The 19959-nt window shown below is 38.2% G+C and overlaps 1 protein-coding gene across 1 annotated transcript; it reads left to right on the forward strand.

Moving 5' to 3' along the window:
• The first annotated feature begins 15486 nt into the window (after positions 1–15486).
• On the forward strand, positions 15487–18326 carry LOC149211283 (disease resistance RPP13-like protein 4). The gene has a single exon (XM_089399240.1). It carries the CDS (start codon positions 15549–15551, stop codon positions 18324–18326), a length of 2778 nt encoding a protein of 925 aa, XP_089255366.1. The 5' UTR covers positions 15487–15548.
• The last annotated feature ends 1633 nt before the right edge of the window (positions 18327–19959 follow it).

Here is a 19959-nt window from a genome sequence, read left to right on the forward strand (position 1 = left end):
AATTGTGAAATGTCGTCCGACAAGCTTCCTTGAGAAAATTGTGCATTGTGACCCATGACAGCTGCCCAACCCAGGAATTACACAATCCTGGGAGACAGTCAACTGTTCCTCCCAGAAATTATGCAATCCCTCTAGGATAGCCAGCTCTGCTCAGCCCAGGAACAACGCAACTTTTCATCCCAAGCTCGCAGACCAATGCATGTGCCTTCAGGTTGATTGGTTCCCTCTCAGACCGAGAAAAACTAATTTGCATGCATGGACTACATCTCACAAGGCAGCATGCAAAGACATCCCTAGATTTAGGGATCTATTTTTAGCAGTTGGAGGTTACATGAAAGGATCATTTTAGAAACCTCCTGCTAAGTGTCGGTTTTCCTAGATTTGTGGCATGCACGTCATAACCTCAATTTTATCAAAACTTATGAATCAGATGCTGCAGAGCTCATTCCTCACATCAATCTTACAACTTTGACATCCCACATCGCATCTAGGAGTCGTCGACACATTCAACTTAGCTGTTTCGGGGTAAGCCCACTTCACATGTCTTGCGCTGTGTTTCTGTCGCTTTTTGTGTTTCGGCTTGTGTGAATGCTTTCTGCTTGATTTTTGTGAACGCTTGCTATCATTTGCATGCATGTTAGCTTGTATAAGCATCATTTTAGTTTTCGTTCGCATCTCACTATTGTCGCATGCATGACATTGTTTTTGCACCGACGCTCGTTATCAGGGGAACCCACTTCATACATATGCATGCGTCCCATTTTATAAATCCTGCACTTGTTGTTTGTATGCATAATCATTCACCCTTGTTTGTACTCATCTCATCATGCATTCAGACTTCTCATGTTTTCAGTCACCCATTGGCCAGTCTGGGCTCCCTTTGCCTGGACCGTGCCTTGCCCGGCTAGCACTACACATTTCCGGAAGGGAAGGCTCTTCCTTCCCTAGAGAAATTGCAAAAGTCTGGCCCAGCACTAAGCTCCAGGCTTGCATTATGAAATTATTGGAGGCAATGTCTTGCTAGCCCCAGAAACTATGCAATGCAGTTTGCTGGTTGCATGTCATTGTTGATTGAAATTGGCATTGCACAGTTTCAATCCTCAGTAGGCCAGGGTGGATTGTCCATTGCACAATTCCAACAGTCAATTAGCCTCGTAGTATCCCGAACTAGTTCGTCTACAGTCTTGGCAGTTAGTCTCCCAACCTCCCAGTGAAAATTGCGCAATCTTCATGGACAATCACACATGTATGTTGCATGTCAGTCCTCCAGTTTGTTTTGGTTTTCAACTGACAAATTTCTTGCCATGAGTGTTGCTATGTCTCCAGGTATCATAGGTATCATCCACTTCCCAGCAACACATGTACAATGTCTTCCAAGAGAGTAGAGTCAAAGACACTGTTAAGAGCGTAACTTGGGATGCAGTTGATCAAGTGTCTATGAACTTGCCTATCCACAAAGACATCAAGTTGTTCATGTACAAGGATATCAAGATGAATGGAAATGGGATCACAATGAGCAACACCATCAGTAGTAGTAGAAGGCATCACACCTGTGCACGATGAATGCAAGAGGAAGGTTGCTGACAACATAAAGATGGAGAAAAGTTGCAATTTCAAAGAAGATCCACTCATGATGAAAGAAACTTTGGAGATTGAGGCTATGAGGTGACGACGCAACATGAATATCACGCAAATGAAGAGAGAGAAACAGAGAAGGATTTGCATGTGCTAAAGAAACAACAGAAGGAATAACAGGAGGTGCACAGACGAGAGAATGAGATATAACAGTAACAAGTACAACAGGGGGCGCAACATGCACAAACGGATGAAACTGCGCTCATACAAGTTATAGATCCATCACAGTAGCTCGCATGGAGTAGACATGGTGAGAAGTGTTGTTGATCGTATGTAAGGGAATTCAACAGCATGCATGTCATTGCACGCATGCATGTGATCCCACCCTTTTGGCACACTCACTGAGGCGAAGACAAGAAGCAAGTTTGGCTAGAGCTGAACATGTATTTCAACAAGTTGATGCGCATAGTCACCAACACACACTTGGAGATCAGCACAGACACTATGCATTAGTATGTTTATGGTCTAGCTGCACTCAAGATGATGATGCACATGTTTTCGGATGAGTTGGACAAAGGAGCCATATCAGTGTACCCGGATGTAATGGAGGCAAGAGTTCTTTTTCAATAGGATGTCACCACTGAGCGCACAGACACCATCACGGATAACCAAGCTTTGCATTAGTTTGCCATCGTTGACCATCACAAGGATGTCGAATAGTTGGTCTCACCACAACGGTCCGAGTGCTAGTGATGTCTTGCATGGCTTTCTCAAGCCATTTTGTCTCACATGGGTAGATGTGCAAATTGTATGTAAGGTCTTGTCAAGTTGAAGTTAAAGTGTTGATAGTTGAATGTAACAGTCATAGAGTAGTTGAAGAGTCATGAGGGTAGATGAATGGTCACAAAGGGGAATGTCAAGGGTCACCCCACCTTTGCTATAAATAGTCCCTCATAACTCATTGTAGAGGCTTTTGGTCAGCCAAGCTTCTGATAGGAGTATCTTAGAGAAATCTTTGAGAGTATTGTAATGAGCGTTGGCTTCTCCACTGTGCAGGGCTAGTATATATCTTTGGAGGAGCAGGTGGTAGTGACTATAACATTCCACTCCCGGCACTAGTGGTTGGTCATGGTTGTATTATATGACTAAAAATTTCACTTCTTAATATAATAGAGCCAACACGTTTCATGCATATGTCATATTGTATTTCAACTATCTTGTTTACTCTGAATGATATATGTATTTGTTTTCTTACGCATGCATGTGTAGCTATTTTATGTATATGCTGTATGAATCATACTAAAATGTGTTGTTGGTTTAACCATCACTTTGGATTGCTAGATTACTTGGATTTTAGTTTGTGATGCATCTTTGCTCGTGTGTTCCCTTCTTAACTTCGTTCTTTCACAGGTTTCCAAGGGGCGCACTCACATCACCCTCCGTGTGTTAGAACCGTTCATGCACCTTCCTTGGCTTGCTGCACATGTCACACACTTGATACCAACAAGGACATCTTACCTGTCTTTGTGCGTAACCACGGTCAAGGCGATATTGTACAATCCATTGTTGGGACTCCTACACAAAATGGTCTGAGGTCTAGTTGGGACTTCTTACCGGGGAGATCCCCTGACATGTTGGCAGGTCTAGCACTGTCAACATTTTGGTGCTAGAAGGAGGGATAGATGAAAAGCTGAGTCCTCACATCTATTTTGAATCTCTGCATATCCATCATGACTAACTACAAAGTTTCTCTTTTGCAGTGTATGTCTTATGGAAATGACTTCAAAATCTCGGAAGAGCTCTCCGATAACTTTTCACATAAAACATATGATGGTGGAGGCTATGTAGCCTTGGTTAGGCATCCGGTTGGCATTGTAGGCTCATGTGAAATACATGGAATCTTTGAAGAATACATGACTTGCGCGTTGTTTGTCTACATGTTTAGAAGGCACCTATTGTACTGGTGTGCCACATTGCCTGAAAAATCTATTCATTCTCTTACTCATCTAGTCACAGAGATTGATCGTGCTTTCAATCACTTTAATCGTAAAGAACTCGATAAAGAAATTCTAAAATTATGAAAAGCGCGTGATGAATCTATTGAACAGTTTCACACATGCTTTTGTAATCTTGCATATTGATTTCCCGAAGATGAAATTAATTGGGAATTTCTTAATGGAAGATTTGAGTATATTCTTTACATATCTGAAAATCCGCAATTCTTGAATCATTCAGATTATTGTCAACATACCTCGGTGAGGTGGCTGCACATTCACAGGTAGGCACAGTTGCTGTCATAAGTGATTTTCCGCCTTCACCTCATCAAAGAGCTCAACCATCCAGAGTGACGTGGGAGAACATGCACACACATATTTTGAATTGTCACATCCTCCCACCCCACTTGCTCTTGATATCTACACAGATTTGGCTTGAAAGCTTGTTGGTTTTCATGTGGATTCGTTCCCTCAACCTCTGTCCCCATGTTCTATTGATCCTCTAGATTGTATTGTCTTGTGCTCTTCTGTTCCGGACTCCACACCTAATGTGAACAAGGATCAAGTTGTCGACGGAGTTGGTGTTATGCAACCAACCTGCACCATAATTCGTGATAAGTGTGTGTGGGAATCTAAAGAAGAACCCGCGGTGAAGGATGAATCCCTTCCAGTCGTTCCTCATCTGCTTTATCTTGACATCCCTTGTGATTCTGCCACTGCTGATTTCCGCTGTGAAAACTCATTTCTGGATGTTTCTACTTCCGACCGGTCACAGGACACATTGGATGCTATTTTGTCATTACATTGTGGAGAGGACACATCTTCCTCTGAAAATCCATCCAATTTGTCATCGGTCATTTCTAAAAACACAAAGGGTGAACATCCTTGCTTCTCATCTACCCCTCTTCCTGATTCATAAAATCATGAGGATGTTGACAAACATCATGGATTTTCTAATCTTGGTTGTCGTGATCTCTCTACTTCTTCATCTGATCACGATGTTGATTCACTCGTTGTTAATCTGTCTAAGACACTGGTCTATGATGATCTATTTGTTGATTAAGTTGAAACCCCCCAGACCATCGAGGCACTTCAACCCGAGCTAATGGTTATGTTAGGCCCTCGCTATCCTGAGGTTGGTTTCACTTCTGATCATGAATTTGATCAAACATGCAATGCTCCTCATCACTGATATGTATGCATTGAAGATCAATCTAACACTCAGATTTCAATTCCCCCACTCGAACTGCATGATCCCATCGCTCATGTATTGGAGGAATCTTACACATAAAGCACACTAATGCAATGTAAGAGGTCTACCTTTATCATGTTTTCTTGCATGTCACAGTCAAGGGAATGCATACACTCAACATCTGCACGCAGTGTAACACAACACCATGGCAAGTCCACACAGTGCGTGTCATGTGCTTTCACTCATTTTTGTTATGTGGACACTTGTAAGCTCGGAGTGTGTCCGTCTTCATCGTTATATCTTTCACGCTTACTGGTTTGCACAACTACGACATTCGCAAACCATGCCTTCACCAACATGGGTTGACCAATGCGTCGATGGATGCATTGGAAGTATCACTTCACATGAGTAGACCCATGCATTTTTAGCTTAGGAGTAGGAGTAGTGTTTGCTTGCATGCACATTTGCTTCTTTCTTTGTGTGTTTGCTTTCTTGCTTGTTTGTTTGCTTACTCACTTTGCATACGCATTTGATTCTACTTATTTATTTTATTTTTGGTTTGTTTTCTTGTTTATGTCCATAGGTTAGTTTCACATGGACTGTGTGCAACTCTTGAAACAAGATGGGTGAAGTACAAGAGGACTTGTACAACTATCAATACTTGGTTATCTATTGTCCCGCCTCTTATGTAAGAACTTGTTGTCTTCAGTCCATAATACATCAATGGAATATACATACTCTTTGAAGTGAATCTTGGTGAAAACACGACTCTTGTGTGCTAATTAGTGTCACCTACTCTAGTCGGTTGTTTTTGGGTTAATCCTTGTCAGCTCAGTCAAGTAGAGTAAGGTGAGGGGGAAACCTTGACAAGCACGTCAGAGGTACCTATAAAATACTTCTCTAAAGGAAAAATCTCTTTTTATCTCAATAAGTCGGGATCCCTATTACGCCTCTGAAATGAATAAGTGCTATGCAAAGTTAAGAAAAATGAAAAATGAAAAATGAAAAAATGAAAATGTGAAAAAATTTCGAAAAAATGAAAATGAATAAGGGAAAGAAGAGAAAGGCTTCATGTGCTGAGAGGTTATGCAAGTAACTTCACTTGGGTACTAACATAGCTTGCTGGCAGCGGAGTGATGCTTGTGTTCCTGCGTGACTCTGCTGGGGTATTGTCTAGGCCTGCTGCCAGTGGAGCAACACCAAAGATGAAACTAAAACTTTGACGATCATATGACTTGTGTACCAATATACCCCTCATCCCCAATCGAAACAACTTTGTTGACTTGGCTTGGAATGTGTGTTGACTGACTAAGGGCTTGGAAGATGCTACATCTTAAAATCAAGCAAGTGTGGAAACCAAGACAAAAAAAGAACTGAACAATACTTTCGGAGGTGTTAGACTTGCTTTTCACGAACGAGGTCCATTCAGAGAGTTGGAGTTCTACCAGTGCGTCACCAAGTGTTGTAGCGGCTACAAGCACCCTCCAAAATTTTTCCTTAGCTTCATTTTGGAGACTCCCTATCAACCATCCTCAGCAGCATGTCTTGCATCATCAAGCACATAGGCTTCAGCTGTTTTATAGTCTTGTCAGCCTGTGCATGCAAGTTTGTTCCACCTCCTTCACAAGCTGCTTTCCAGACTTAGTGTCAGTTACTACTTGAGAAACTCCCTTTGGGAATTGCGCAATTCTGGAGTGGAACCAACCTTCCCTCCATAAATTGGCAAACCTAGATGGACACCCAACTGAGGCTGCAGAATTACGAAATTTTTCTTGACAGTCTTCCTCTAAAAAATTGTGTAATTCATCCCAAGACAACTGCTCTAGAAATTACACAATTATGGGTAAAAACCACCTACTTCTCCCAAAAATTGCGCAATCCCTTTGGGACAACCAACCCAACAACTAGCATAAATTGCACAAATCAGTCAGGAAACCTGCTAGGCTCAAAAATTGAGCAATGCAGTCAAACATGCTTCCTTGAGAGAATTGCACAATGTGACCCAGGACAACTGCTCAGCCTAGAAATTTTGCAATCTTGGGAGACAGTCACCTGTTCCTCCCAGAAATTGGGCAATCCTGATGGGACAACCAACTTTTCTTAGCCCAGGAACAACATAGATTTTCATCCCAGGCTCGCAGACTGATGCATGTGCCTTCAGCTTGACTGGTTCCCTCTGGGACTGAGAAAAAATGATTTGCATGCATGGAATGTGTTTCCCAAGGCAGCATGCAAAGACATCCCTAGAATTAGGGATCTATTTTAGCAACTAGAGGTTACATGCAAGGATCATTTCAGAAACCTCCCACCAAGTGTCGCTTTTCCTAGATTTGTGGCATGCACGTCATAACCTTGATTTTATCAAAACTTACGAACCAGACGTTGCAGAGCTCATTTCTCGCATCAATATTGCAGCTCCGATATCCCACATCGCATCTAGGAGTCATCGACACATTCATCTCAACTGTTTCGGGGTAAGCCTGCTTTGCATGTCTTGCGCTGCGTTTTTGTCGAATTTTTTTTGTTTTTGTTTTTGTGAATTTTGTCTGCTTGATTTCTCTAAATGCTTGTTATCATTTGCATGCATGTTAGCTTGTACAATTACCTTTTAAGTTTTCCTTCGCATCTCACTACTGTAGCATGCATGATATTGTTTTTGCACCGACGATCACCATCGTGGTGACCCGCTTCACACACATGCATGCATCCCATTTTCTGAATCCTGCACTTACTATTTGCATGCATAATAATTCACTCTTGTTTGCACTCATCTCATCACGCATTCAAACTTCTCATGTTTTCAGTCACCTTTCAGCCAGTCTGGGCTGCCTTGGCCCGAACGTGCCCTTCCCAGCTAGCACTGTACATTTACAGAAGCAAAGGCTCTTCCTTCCCTCTAGAAATTGTGCAAGTTGGCCTAGCACTAACCTCCAGGCTTTCATTGCGCAATTCTTGAAGGCAGTGTCCTGCTGGCCCTAGAAACTATGCAATGCAGTTTGCTGGTTGCATGTCACTGCTAACTGAAATTGAGCATTGTGCAGTTTCAGTCCTCAATAGGCCAGGATGGACTATCAATTGCATAGTTCTAGTAGTTAGTCAACCTCCCAGATGCCCAAACTATGTCATCGGCTATCTTGGCAGTCGGTCTCCAAGCCTCCCGGTGAAAATTGTGCAATCTTCACGGACAGTCACACAGGTATGTTGCATGTCAGTCCTCCAGTTTGTTTTGGTTTTCAGTTGACAAATTTCTTGCCATGAGTGTTGCTATGTCTCTAGGTATCATAGGTGTCGTTCGCCTCCCAGCAACACAGGTACAATGTCTTCCAAAAGAGCAGAGTCAAAGACACCACTAAGAGCGCAACTGAGGATGCAGTCAATCAAGTGTCTATGAACTTGCCTATCCACGGAGACATCAAGTTGTTCATGGACAAGGATATCAAGATGAATGGAAACGACATCACAATGAGCAACACCATCAACAACAGTAGAAGGCAGCACACCTGCATGCGCCGAATGCAAGAGGAAGGTTGTTGACAACATAGAGATGGAGTGAAGCTGCAAGTTCAAAGCATATCCACTCATGATGAAAGAAGCTTTGGAGATTGAGGCTATGAGGTGACGGCGCGACATGAAGATCATGCGAAGGTAGAGAGAGAAACAAAGAAGGAGTTGTATGTGGTGAAGCAACAACTGAAGGAAGAATAGGAGTTGCACAAATGAGAGAATGAGTTACAACAGGAATAGGTACAGCAGGGGGTGCAACATGCACAGATGAATGAAACTGCACCTGTATAAGTTATAGATCAATCCCAGTAGCTGGTACATAGAAGACAAGGTGAGAAGTGTTGTTGGTCGCATGTAAGGGAATTCAAAAGCATGCATGTCATTGTGCGAATGCATGCGATCCCACCCTTTTGGTACACTCACCGAGATGAAGAAAAGAAGCAAGTATGACTGGCGCTGAACATGTATTTCAAAAAGTTGATGCGCATGGTCACCAACACACACTTGGAGATCAACACAAACACTATGCATTAGTATGTTGCTATTCTAGTTGCACTCAAGATGATGATGCTCATGTTGTCATACCAGTTGGAAAAAGGAGCCATAACAGTGTACCTAGATGTAACGGAGGCAAGAGTTCACTTTCAGCAGAATGTCACCACTGAGCGAATGGACACCATCACGGATGACCAATCTTGGCATCTGTTCGCCACTGTCAACCATCACAAGGATGTAGAATAGTTGGTCTTACCACAACGGTCCAAGTTTCAGTGATGTCTTGCATGGCTTGCTCAAGCCATTTTGTCTCACATAGGTACATGTGCAGATTGTATGTAACGTCTTGTCAAGTGGAAGTTCAAGTGTTGATAGTTGAATGTAACAGTCATAGAGTAGTTGAAGAGTCATGAGGGTAGATGAACAGTCACAAAGGGGAATGTCAAGGGTCATCCCACCTTTTGCTATAAATAGTCCCTCATAACTCATTGTAGAGGCTTTTGGTCAGCCAAGCTTCCGATAGGAGTATCTTAGAGAAAGCCTGGAGAGTAATGTAATGAGCCTTGGGTTCTCCACTATACAGAGCTAGTATATCTCTTTGGAGGAGTAGGCGGCAGTGACTGTAACATTTCGCTGTCAGAACTAGTGGTTGGTCATGGTTGTATTGTGTGACTGGAACTTTCACTTCTTAATATAATAGTGCCAATACATTTCATGCATATGTCGTATTGTATTTCAGTTATCTTGTTTACTATAAATGATATATCTATATGTTTTCTTACACATGAAGGTGTATCTATTTTCTGTATATGTATGTATGAATCTTACTGAAATGTGCTGTGGGTTTAGCCATCGTTTTGGATTGCTAGGTTACTTGCCTTCTAGTTTGTGATGAATCTTTGTTTGTGTGTTCCCTTCTTAACTCTGTGCTTTCACAGGTTTCCAATGGGCGCACTCACATCACCCTCTGTGTGTTAGAACCGTTCATGCACCTTCCTTAGCTTACTGCGCATGTCACACCCTTGCTACCAACAAGGACACCTTGCTTGTCTCTGCACACAACCATCGTCAAGCTGATATCATATGACCCACTGCTAGGACTCCTACACCAAACGGTCTCAGGTCTAGTTGGGACTTCTTACTGGGGAGATCCCCTGACATGTTGGTGGGTCTAGCACCGTCAACACATGGGTATATTGGATGTGTTTACAAAGGTTTATAGGGAAGGTGCCTTACGTGGTCTTTACCATGGAGTAGGTAGGCACTGATAATTGGTATCTTGGTCTCTTTTTTTGGAATGAGCACATCCACTTAGAATTATTTATGTAAGCCTTTCGTTGAGATTACTTGACAGGAAAAACCCTAAAGCTAAAGAATAATTTCAAATCTCTTTGGCTTGGTTTTGTATGTTATAGTAGTAGTATAAGTTATAACTTGTCACTTGAACATTCTTTAATGTAGAACATATTTTGCAACGCTTACGTTGGTAATTGAACATTCCTTAACTTTTTAAACTGAAATAGTATCATTCCTTATATTTTGTCACATTCACTATAGCTAGATTGTTAAATATTGGAAAGCAACCAAAACTGGTTTTATGTCCTGAATGTCTTACATTTTGAATGGATTTTTGAATGCAAGAAGCATATGAATAAATTTGGATATGAAATTCAATACCTAACAACACTGGTCAACAATAATGGATTCAACCCTTCTCCTATCATTTATCGTTGCTATACCTTTACCAACTGTCATGGTTTCAAGACTTTTAGTTAGTCTTGTAGAAGATCCCAACTAGTTGAGTCAGTTAATTTTCCAAGTTGTTATGGATGCTAGTAAATATATTGTTTTCAAACTCATTTCATTTCATGATGGTGACTACAAACAATGCCACGAATTTAAGCTCAAATGTATGATTCAATTTATGGGCAATGGTTGCATAGATTTTCTAACAGCTAAATTTTCATATTGTTGGATATGATCAAAATGTTTTTTAACTGACTGCAAAATGTGGCTGCAATAGGTTGGTATAATTTTTTTATCAACATAATGTAAATTGTTGCACACAATGCTTCTTTTGTTTCCATTGTTACTATGTAGATATGGTTCCTTTTTTGGTATGATGTTCTTAAGGTTGATTACAACTAAGATTTGTTATTATGCTGAAAATATATTTGTTGAAAAATCTTAGAAAAACTCAGGCTTATTCGAATAAGAAAGAAATGTAGAAATATATGCAAGTAAAAACATTGACAGTAAAATATTCGAAAATCTGAAACTCATCATGAAAATTATCATATTTGACAACAAAAAATGACTCTAAAATTGTTATGGAGAAATAAACGAAATTTTATTCATATTAACTGAGTTTTAATAACACATAAGATGAAAACTAACTTTCTGGAGTCGTGGTTGATAATTCAGGCCTAAGAGTCACTAAGAGCAGTATGAACATTGTGTACATGGGCAAGGATCCTATTTCTTACAGACTGCCTCTCACAAACTACCTCTCTACTCTAGGGCTTAAATCTCCGTTCAAATATTTTATTCCTTTTCTACCTATTTGTTTATTGCATGCTCATAAATAAATTTACATCTTAAACTTTTAAAATCAAATTTTAACATTTATGCCCCTAAGTTCTCTTAAGATTTCCATACATCCTTTAGTCCCTTATAATTAGTATGCTATCCCTTATAAACCGCAAATTGGGCTTCCCTAACTCATTTTCTTCATCGTTGGGCATGAATGTTGGAATTCTCTTTAGCTATGACATGTTACTTTTGTCATTCCAACACCCAACGTTGGAAAGTCCTTTTTACGACATTATAATCTTGATGAATGTTCCTTGTGTTGGTATGGTGCACTTGTTGGTTGATCCTTGGGATATGCACTATTTTTTTTTTTAATTTGTTATATCATGTTTCATAGATAAAAGTATCATTGTTTTTCTTCTCCCCATCTTAAATACATTAGAAATTTTCCATTGCAATCTATTTTGCATATTTGGGATTTTATAGGGGTTAATATGACTTGAACAAATTCTAGTTACATTGAATAACATAACTTAGCCATTGAGAAGGATCATATATGTTTTATAACTAACCTTTAGTTGGCAAAAATATCTACAACATGTTTGTTTAATATTCCCATGTTGATTAATGCTCTTGCTAGGTCAGTGAGTTCATTGTGCTTAATTATTAGGTGCAAGGTGTAACATATGTCTATTTCTTGCATCGGTGTTTTTCCTATTCTGTGATAGGTGCTTGGCCATTAGCAAAAGAGAATCTTAGTAGCATAACATAGCCATCGAGAATGACCTTAGATGTATTCCAAATATCCTTTAGAAAGTGAAAATACCTACAACATGTTTGTTTAATATTGCCATGGCGATTAATGCTCTTGCTAAGTAAGTGCATTCTTTAATATTTCCATGTTTAATATTGCCATGGGGATTAATGCTCTTGCTAAGTAAGTGCACTCTTTAATATTGCCATGATAAGTAAGTGAATTGTTGGTGCTTAATTATTAGGTGCAACACATGTATTTTGCTTGTAGTGGGTTTTTTTCATATTATAGGAAAGGTGTTTTAGCATTAGCAAAAGAGAAACTTGTTCCAAAGTTATAAAAAAAACACTACATTTCTCATGATGTACACTTACAAGTTTAATCTAAATTACATTATTGCCAATGAACTCTCCTAACAAATGTGTCAATTTCCATTATAGTTTTAAGTCCTGACAGACTTATAGTTGAGACAATCTTAGTTGGGGATATATTGCAATGAATCAATTTTTGTGCTCCCAGTATTAAATATGTTGTGTCCATTGAGAAAGGTTCCAGATTTTAATAATTTGAATCCTATGTGGTTTGGTTGGTGAGGTTAGTATAGATAAATACAGACTATTGTAACACATCTAAGGTTGCAGTGTGTTCATTATTCTTATTTGAAGAGACCTTTTTAGTCAATTTGTTTGGTTTTGATAAATTTTTATCTATCTATGCTGCAATTGTTATTATCAACCAAGTAGATGTTTTTTGTGTTCTCTCTCTTTCATTGGCACAGAGTGCTTCTAAGTATTTGTTCTTAGGCCTAGGAGTCAATTCTTATTCTGTGCTCAAACATCTTGCTTGTCTCCGAATACAAAGAATTCATAAAAGTTCATTAATTCATTAGAACTTTTGTTATGTGGCTAATACATGCAGAGTGTAAATGGTAGACGTGAAATTACGAAGCTATGTTATGCAAAATATGGACTATAGGTTTGTGTGAATAGATCTATTTTTAAATTTTATGTTTAGATGATATAGAGAAAATGTGTGTAGTGACTGTGATCGAAGACTCACATATGAAGTTTTCTATTAACTGGACTATAAATACATTCAATATCTGCAGGTTTAAATGTTTCAATTCTGATTATATAATGTAGCGCAATCTAGCTAGAATGCTTGTGAGCCTAGTGTTATATTGAAATAAGCATCTCTTTCTCACGTTTCCCTTTTGTCCAATTTTCTTTTGTTTCTCATTATTTGCAAGGAGCTCAGTGATTTTTTTACTTGATCTAGTGTATGAGGGAGTTCATTGATGCGTTTTCTATGCTTCTTGAGTGCAAAGGGTTTATTTTCCTTCATTTTTTCTTTTCATATTTGTCATTGATTGATTCTTATCCCACCTTATCCCACCTTGGTACTTTTTCTATTTCTCAAATGTCATATAGTAAAGCTTAGGATGTGGAGGAAGCAAAAAGGGGAAGGATACCATCATTACTATACCATTGTTCTAGGACATTTATGTTAATGCAACTTTTTTCTTAAATTTAATCTTCTACTACTATAGAAACTCAAATTTTGGTTGTATTTAATTGTTCATATATTTCTCTTGATTATTACCTTCCACATTTACTTACTCCTCCTATCGGTGTTCCTTTGCACCTCTCGGTGCAATTGCTAGTAATACTAATATTTATAATTTTATTTTTCAAATTAATTGACTTGCTGTGAGTATGGGGTGAATGAGCCAACGACTTAATCTATATATGATAAATAATTTTTTGTGTAATTACAATGCGTTAACCATTTCATTGTGCATTTATTCCATTGCACAAGTTGTCATCACCTGGTCGTTGTAGTTGTGTACCTTGAATTGAATTTCATGCCTCGAGCTCTCCGCTAGATGGTGTCCAAACAACGACATATGTCAGACATAACACAGGACATAGGCTTCTTGCTGCATGTTTTCCGACAAGAATGAATATCTATATTCGTCTCTGTAAAAGGAGATAGAGAAGTGGGTCCAAACAATACTTAAGTATGTGAAGTGAATCTGTAATCAAGATAAAGGTCATTGTTTTTCCTCTAGTAGAAGGTAACTAATAATAATATTAATTTCAAGCATAATACTAATAAAAGGTAACTAGTAATAGTATTAATTTCAAGAATAATATTAGTATGAAGTATTTCTTTTGATTAGTAAATTGCAATAGTATTGATGTTAGGATTTTAAATTTGATAATTTTTTAGTAAGTAAATGATATTAGTTTTTTTTTTTTTTCTACTAGCTTTTTGTTTTTTTAGTTTTTAAATTCCTACATATTATTTTTAAAATTTGTTGTACAACATTAAGGTTGATTTAGAAGAAGTAAATCTTGATTATTTGTTTGAGGTTTGTATTTTTATATTTTATATTATACACTACGTTCCACACTTTATTATTTACATTGATACATGTTACCATTCATTTATAAAATATATGTTATTATAAATTTAAATAAGTTTAAATGTGGTTATTCTAGTTTCTATTAAAATTCTCATTCTTAATATCGAATATAAATCAATGATTATTTACTTTAGTTAAAGAGAAGATTCCTTGTTTGGAGAAGAAGATAGGTAGTTATTTATTACTTCATTCCGAGTCAAGGAAGTGGTTATTTCTTGCTCTCTTTTCAGGCTAGTCAAAAGTCAATGTTTGCCCCCCTTAAAGCGAAAGAAAGTAATTATTTCTTCCTTTCATCCCGAATCAAAGTTGTGAAGATCGAAGTGCGGTGCAAAAGATAAAATGGAAGAAGTTTCCAAGTGAGTGGCAAAAGAAAAAGTAAAGAAGCCAATTGTGCTTTGGGGTTTCTTAAGGCTAAGTTATGAAATAATGTCATTTTCTAGAGGGATATGCCCACCCCGTTTTTCTAGGTTCTCTTTTTCTTTAAGCTTTGATAAACAATAATTTTAATTCCTTTCTTAATCTTGCTATGGTTAAAATCACGTACGTAGAGGGCCCTTATCGTTCTGGTCCCCATTGATATTTTCTCTTTTTTTCTTTAATCTTTGATATGGATAATTATCCGCATAGCCATATCATAAATCGTTATCACTACGAATTTTCAAAGATAGTTACTTGTTTTCTTTAGGCTTTAATCTGGATTAATTATAATTACACTCCACACAATGCTATGCTGATATAAGATCAGATTCTTTCCTTTCCCCAAAGAAATCGCTTATTCCCTAGGCACGTCACCGTGTTACACTTGACGACTAAGGTAAGATTATTCTTTCTTACACTGTTAAACTTGACGACTAAGGTAAGATTATTCTTTCTTACTGGATGAGCTCAGGACACATTGGATATCAAAAATATCAGAATATATTCCTTCCTTCCTCCTCCTGAATATATTCCTTCCTCCTGGATTACCTCTTAAACTTGAACCAAGGAGTTCACTCAAAAACCAAGACGTCGCAGGCCTGCTTGAAAAAAATAGAAGAGATTGGAAGGAGGGAGACTGAGGTTGCGGAAAGAAACATGGCAGTAACAAGTGTTATTGTTAGTACTCTTCTAGAAGAATTGACTTCAACGGTCTCTGCATATTTGTTAGAAGAGGCGTTGCTAGTTAGTAGTTTCCGAGAGGATTTTGACTCCCTATGTAACGAGCTTGAGTCCATTAAATCCGTGTTAAAGGACGCTGGAGGCAAAAGGAGCTCCGCTATATTGTCCAGCTGGCTTGAGAAACTTGAGGATTTTCTGGACGACGCTGTTGCCATAGTGGAGGAATGCCGAGAAGCTCGGAGCTTGTGGAACCCGATATTCCGCCTTAGGATGGGCCGCAAGATCAAGAAGTTAAATGAGAGATTAATAAAGATACATGTGAGTGCCAAGTACATTAAATATGCTGTCTTTGCATATGATCTGAATGCCCGTGTTGAATCACAGGATGGGAGACGAAGATCGTTTGCAAATGATCATCTTATTAAGAAAGAGTTGCCGCCTGTGGGCATGGAAGATGACATCCAAAAGATTACTGATTTGATAGTGAAGAAAGACGGCCATCGGGTGATTGCCGTTGTGGGCATGGGAGGCCAAGGCAAAACTCTTCTGGTCCAAAGTGTCTTTAACCAGGAGAGAGTTGATCAACATTTTGACCATCGTTTTTGGGTGGTAGTATCTCAGAAATCGGATGTTGAGAATGTGCTCAAGCAAATGGGAAAGACTCTGAAACGTGAGGATATCAGCAAGGAAAAGATTAAGGAGCTCTTTGTTGATTTAGAAGGAAAACGGTGTCTGTTTGTTTTCGATGATGTGTGGGATAGAGATGCTCTAGTTCAGCTAGTTGATCTATTTGATCTTATACAAGTTCTACTCCAAAGCAAACATAATATTGTGATCACAAGCCGTCACAGGAAAGTTGCAGAGAGTTTGGAAAATGCTTACATTCACATAATGAGATATTTATCAGAGGAAAACAGCTGGAAATTGTTCTGCATGTACGCTTTTCCGGATCAGCACAGTCTTCCAGAGGAGCTCAAGAACATCGACCGCCATCGTATTTTAGAAAAATGCGGTGGATTGCCCTTGGCTATCAAAACAATAGGCGCATATATGTCAAGAGTAAAATGGCTTCAGGTCGACTGGGAACGGGCTCTGGGTCGTCTAAATGATCTCAGCGCAATGAACGACAGGGTTATGCCTTCTCTAAGGTTAAGCTACGAGGCACTGAATGATGATCTGAAAGCTTGTTTTCTTTACTTTTCTGTATTTCCAAAAGGTATCGAAATAGAATGCGAAAAATTAGTTCATATGTGGATTGCTCAAGGAATTGTTTCTTTACAAGTCGCAGCAGAAGACGCATATCATGCAGGAGATTTGTACATAGAGGAACTTATTGATCGATGCCTTATTGAAACTTCACAAGTTGGTGGGTATGAGAGGATAAAAAGTTGCAAAATACACGATTTATTACATGAGTTAGCTGTTTCCGAGTCTCCCAAACAAAAATGTTTGTTAAAGCCCCAAGAACAACTGGAAAGTTTTCCAGCGATAGATCACATAGGTTTGCGTAGAATTTCACTCATTAAAAATAATATAGGTGAAATCAACCAGACCATCAAGTGTTCAAGGCTCCGCATTTTATTGTTATCTGAAAATTTATCGCTTAAATCAATCTCTCCAAGTTTTTTAAACAACCTGACATATCTAACAGTGCTAGATTTAAGCTCCACTGCCCTCAGTACATTGCCCAAATCCATTGGTAAATTAAAACATCTGAAGTTTTTGAATTTGTCGAACACAGCCCTCTTGGACATGCCAGAGTGCTTGAGTGGTCTGGTGCGCCTTCAGTATCTGAATGTTAGTCAGTGTTCCAATCTAAAAAATCTGCATTCAGGGATAAGTAGGAACAAGCATATGCTATATCTGAATATGGAGGGTTGCGGAAAATTGAAGTGGCTGCCTAAGGGAATATCGAAGCTGAGCCATCTGCAGACACTCAAAGGTACTCTATCTGGTGCTCGTAACGACGCCAAAGCTTTGCAGCTGAGCGATCTCAAAGGATTGATTAATTTGCAACACCTTGCATTAGAAATCGGTCGTCCTTCAGAAAATATTGCTCAACCAGAGGAGGGAACTTTTGGGGAAATGAAAAAGATGCAGAGCCTCTCCGTGATAAACAACGGTTCAAGTCACCTCAATCTTCCTAGTGACATGGGAGACATGGATCGCCTTCAAGTAGTTTGCTTACGTAAATGTGTGATCCCAAGTTGGATATTTGAGCTTCCTAATCTCACGGAGCTTGATTTACAAAAAGATGATTCCATAGGCAGTGTATATAAAAGACTAGCGTTCATCCCCAATCTGAAAAAGTTGCATTTGTCACAAAATGACAATTGCATTGAGTTTCCAGTGGAATTTGGAGAATGCACGGCGTTTCCAAAGCTGGAAGAGCTCATGGTAGACAGTTTTAGCTGTTTGGAAAAGTTTCCGTCGTTGCAGGATGCAGCAATGCCAATGTTAAAGTATTTCCGACTCAGATGGTGTCACAAATTGAGAAATATAGCCCAAGGATTGGAGCGCCTCAAGAGTCTCAAAGAAGTAGAGATACTGAGGAATGAAGGTGACCCAGACCTTTGGGAAGGTGAATGGTTACGAACTTTGATAAAGAAAGGCATTAAGCCCAAAGTGTCCCGATATGATCAAACTACAATTGATGGAATTGACGACTCAACTACAAGTGATGGAATTGACAACTCGACAACAGCAAATGATAATGCACTTCAATGGTGGTACACTTGTTGCACGGTATATTGAAGCAGGTATATTTGAAGTAGGAAATGAGAGATATAAATTCTATAATTACGGCATGCATGCTTCTATTTAAATTTTATATTTTAGATGATCAAACTTGTATTTAGAAGTTTTCATGTATGGAAAGTTTGTTTTAACTCATACTTCAACCAGGGAGACTGCAGAGCAGCAAGATCTTTAAGGTCTGAGAGAGGCTGTTATCAGTAATCTTTTTTTGAATATGGTTGCACACTGATCATATTTGGCCAGTCAGCAGGAGTGGCTTGTATCCTTCTTATCACTTGTGTCACACTAGTTATGCATTTATGTTTCATCCAAAAGCTGTTTGTCAAATCCAGAAATCGATTTATTTGCTGTACTAATGAAATTCTATGACAATCTTAAGTGTTACAATGTTACGAATTTTATTTTATACATTTGTGATTCGAATTTACGGTCTCCCTGCCTCTGTAAATATTTTGTGTTCATCCAGCATTCTGTGAGCATCATGGAGATCATTTATAATAGCCCTTGCTTGTTGTTCATGATTTGCAGGCTTTTACAGGTCGATGCAGAGGAATAGACGAAATGCCCCTCCTATATTTTTACAAACATATTATGATTTCAACAGTGTAACTATTTTTAATTAGTGTTGTTATGAAGACACAGCTTCTATCTCCTTAATTGTTGAAATTCCAGTTTGTCCACTTTCAAAATCTGTGATTTTGTTTTATTATTACAGGTTCTGTACTTAAATAGGCATAATACGTTTTTTTACTGAACAGAGTCCATGGAAGATACTTTCAGCGGTGAAGGGCATGATTAAAATGTACACAAATGAATTTATACGGAATTTATATTTTAATGCTTTGTACATGCACAGAATAATGTTGAATGTACTCAATCTATCCATCAACGTGGTGTAGTCTTTTCTTGTCGACTTCATAATAAAAAGATTGTAAAATCCTTCAACATGGTGTAGTCTTTTCTTTTCCACTTCATAAAATTTTATGAATCCAGATAGTCATGTAGCATAAAATATTGTAAAATCTTGGATTATCAATTCGACATGGATCGAGTTTTTATATTTCACAGAACTGTTATTATACTTAAAAACATGGTTGGTATTGCCGTCACTTGACACATTATATCAATGTGTAAGGTTTTTCTTAATATGATTAAACTCAAATCTAAATGGATTATATCAATGTGTAAGGTTTTTTTCAATATGATTAAACTCAAATCTAAATTGATTATATCAATGTGTAAGGTTTTTCTCAATGTGATTAAACTCAAATCTAATTTGATGGATACATTAGCCTCCAAAGCAAAACAAGTGGGTATTTCTTTCTCACATCAAAGTAAATAGAGAAATTTATTTATAGCATACTTTAAAATATTGAAGAAATAAAAAGGGAAAACTAGAGTTAAATATGCACAAAATATCTTATAAAAATATATATGTTATATAAATTAAGTAACTGGCTAATGTTGGACATTCATCTATATAATAAGTATTCATTGTTAAAATAAACAATCATAAAAAGTACCTAAATTATAACTTTATTTTAAATTGTATTAATAACATAAAAAAATTAATATCAGTTAAATATACATACAATTAAAAAAATATGAAACAAGATTCCTAACTATGAAG

Source organism: Pinus tabuliformis, chromosome 1_2, assembly GCF_031772625.1.
Source record: "Pinus tabuliformis cultivar Carrire ecotype Pingquan chromosome 1_2, CPIR1, whole genome shotgun sequence".
In the NCBI taxonomy this organism is placed as follows: Eukaryota; Viridiplantae; Streptophyta; class Pinopsida; order Pinales; family Pinaceae; genus Pinus; species Pinus tabuliformis.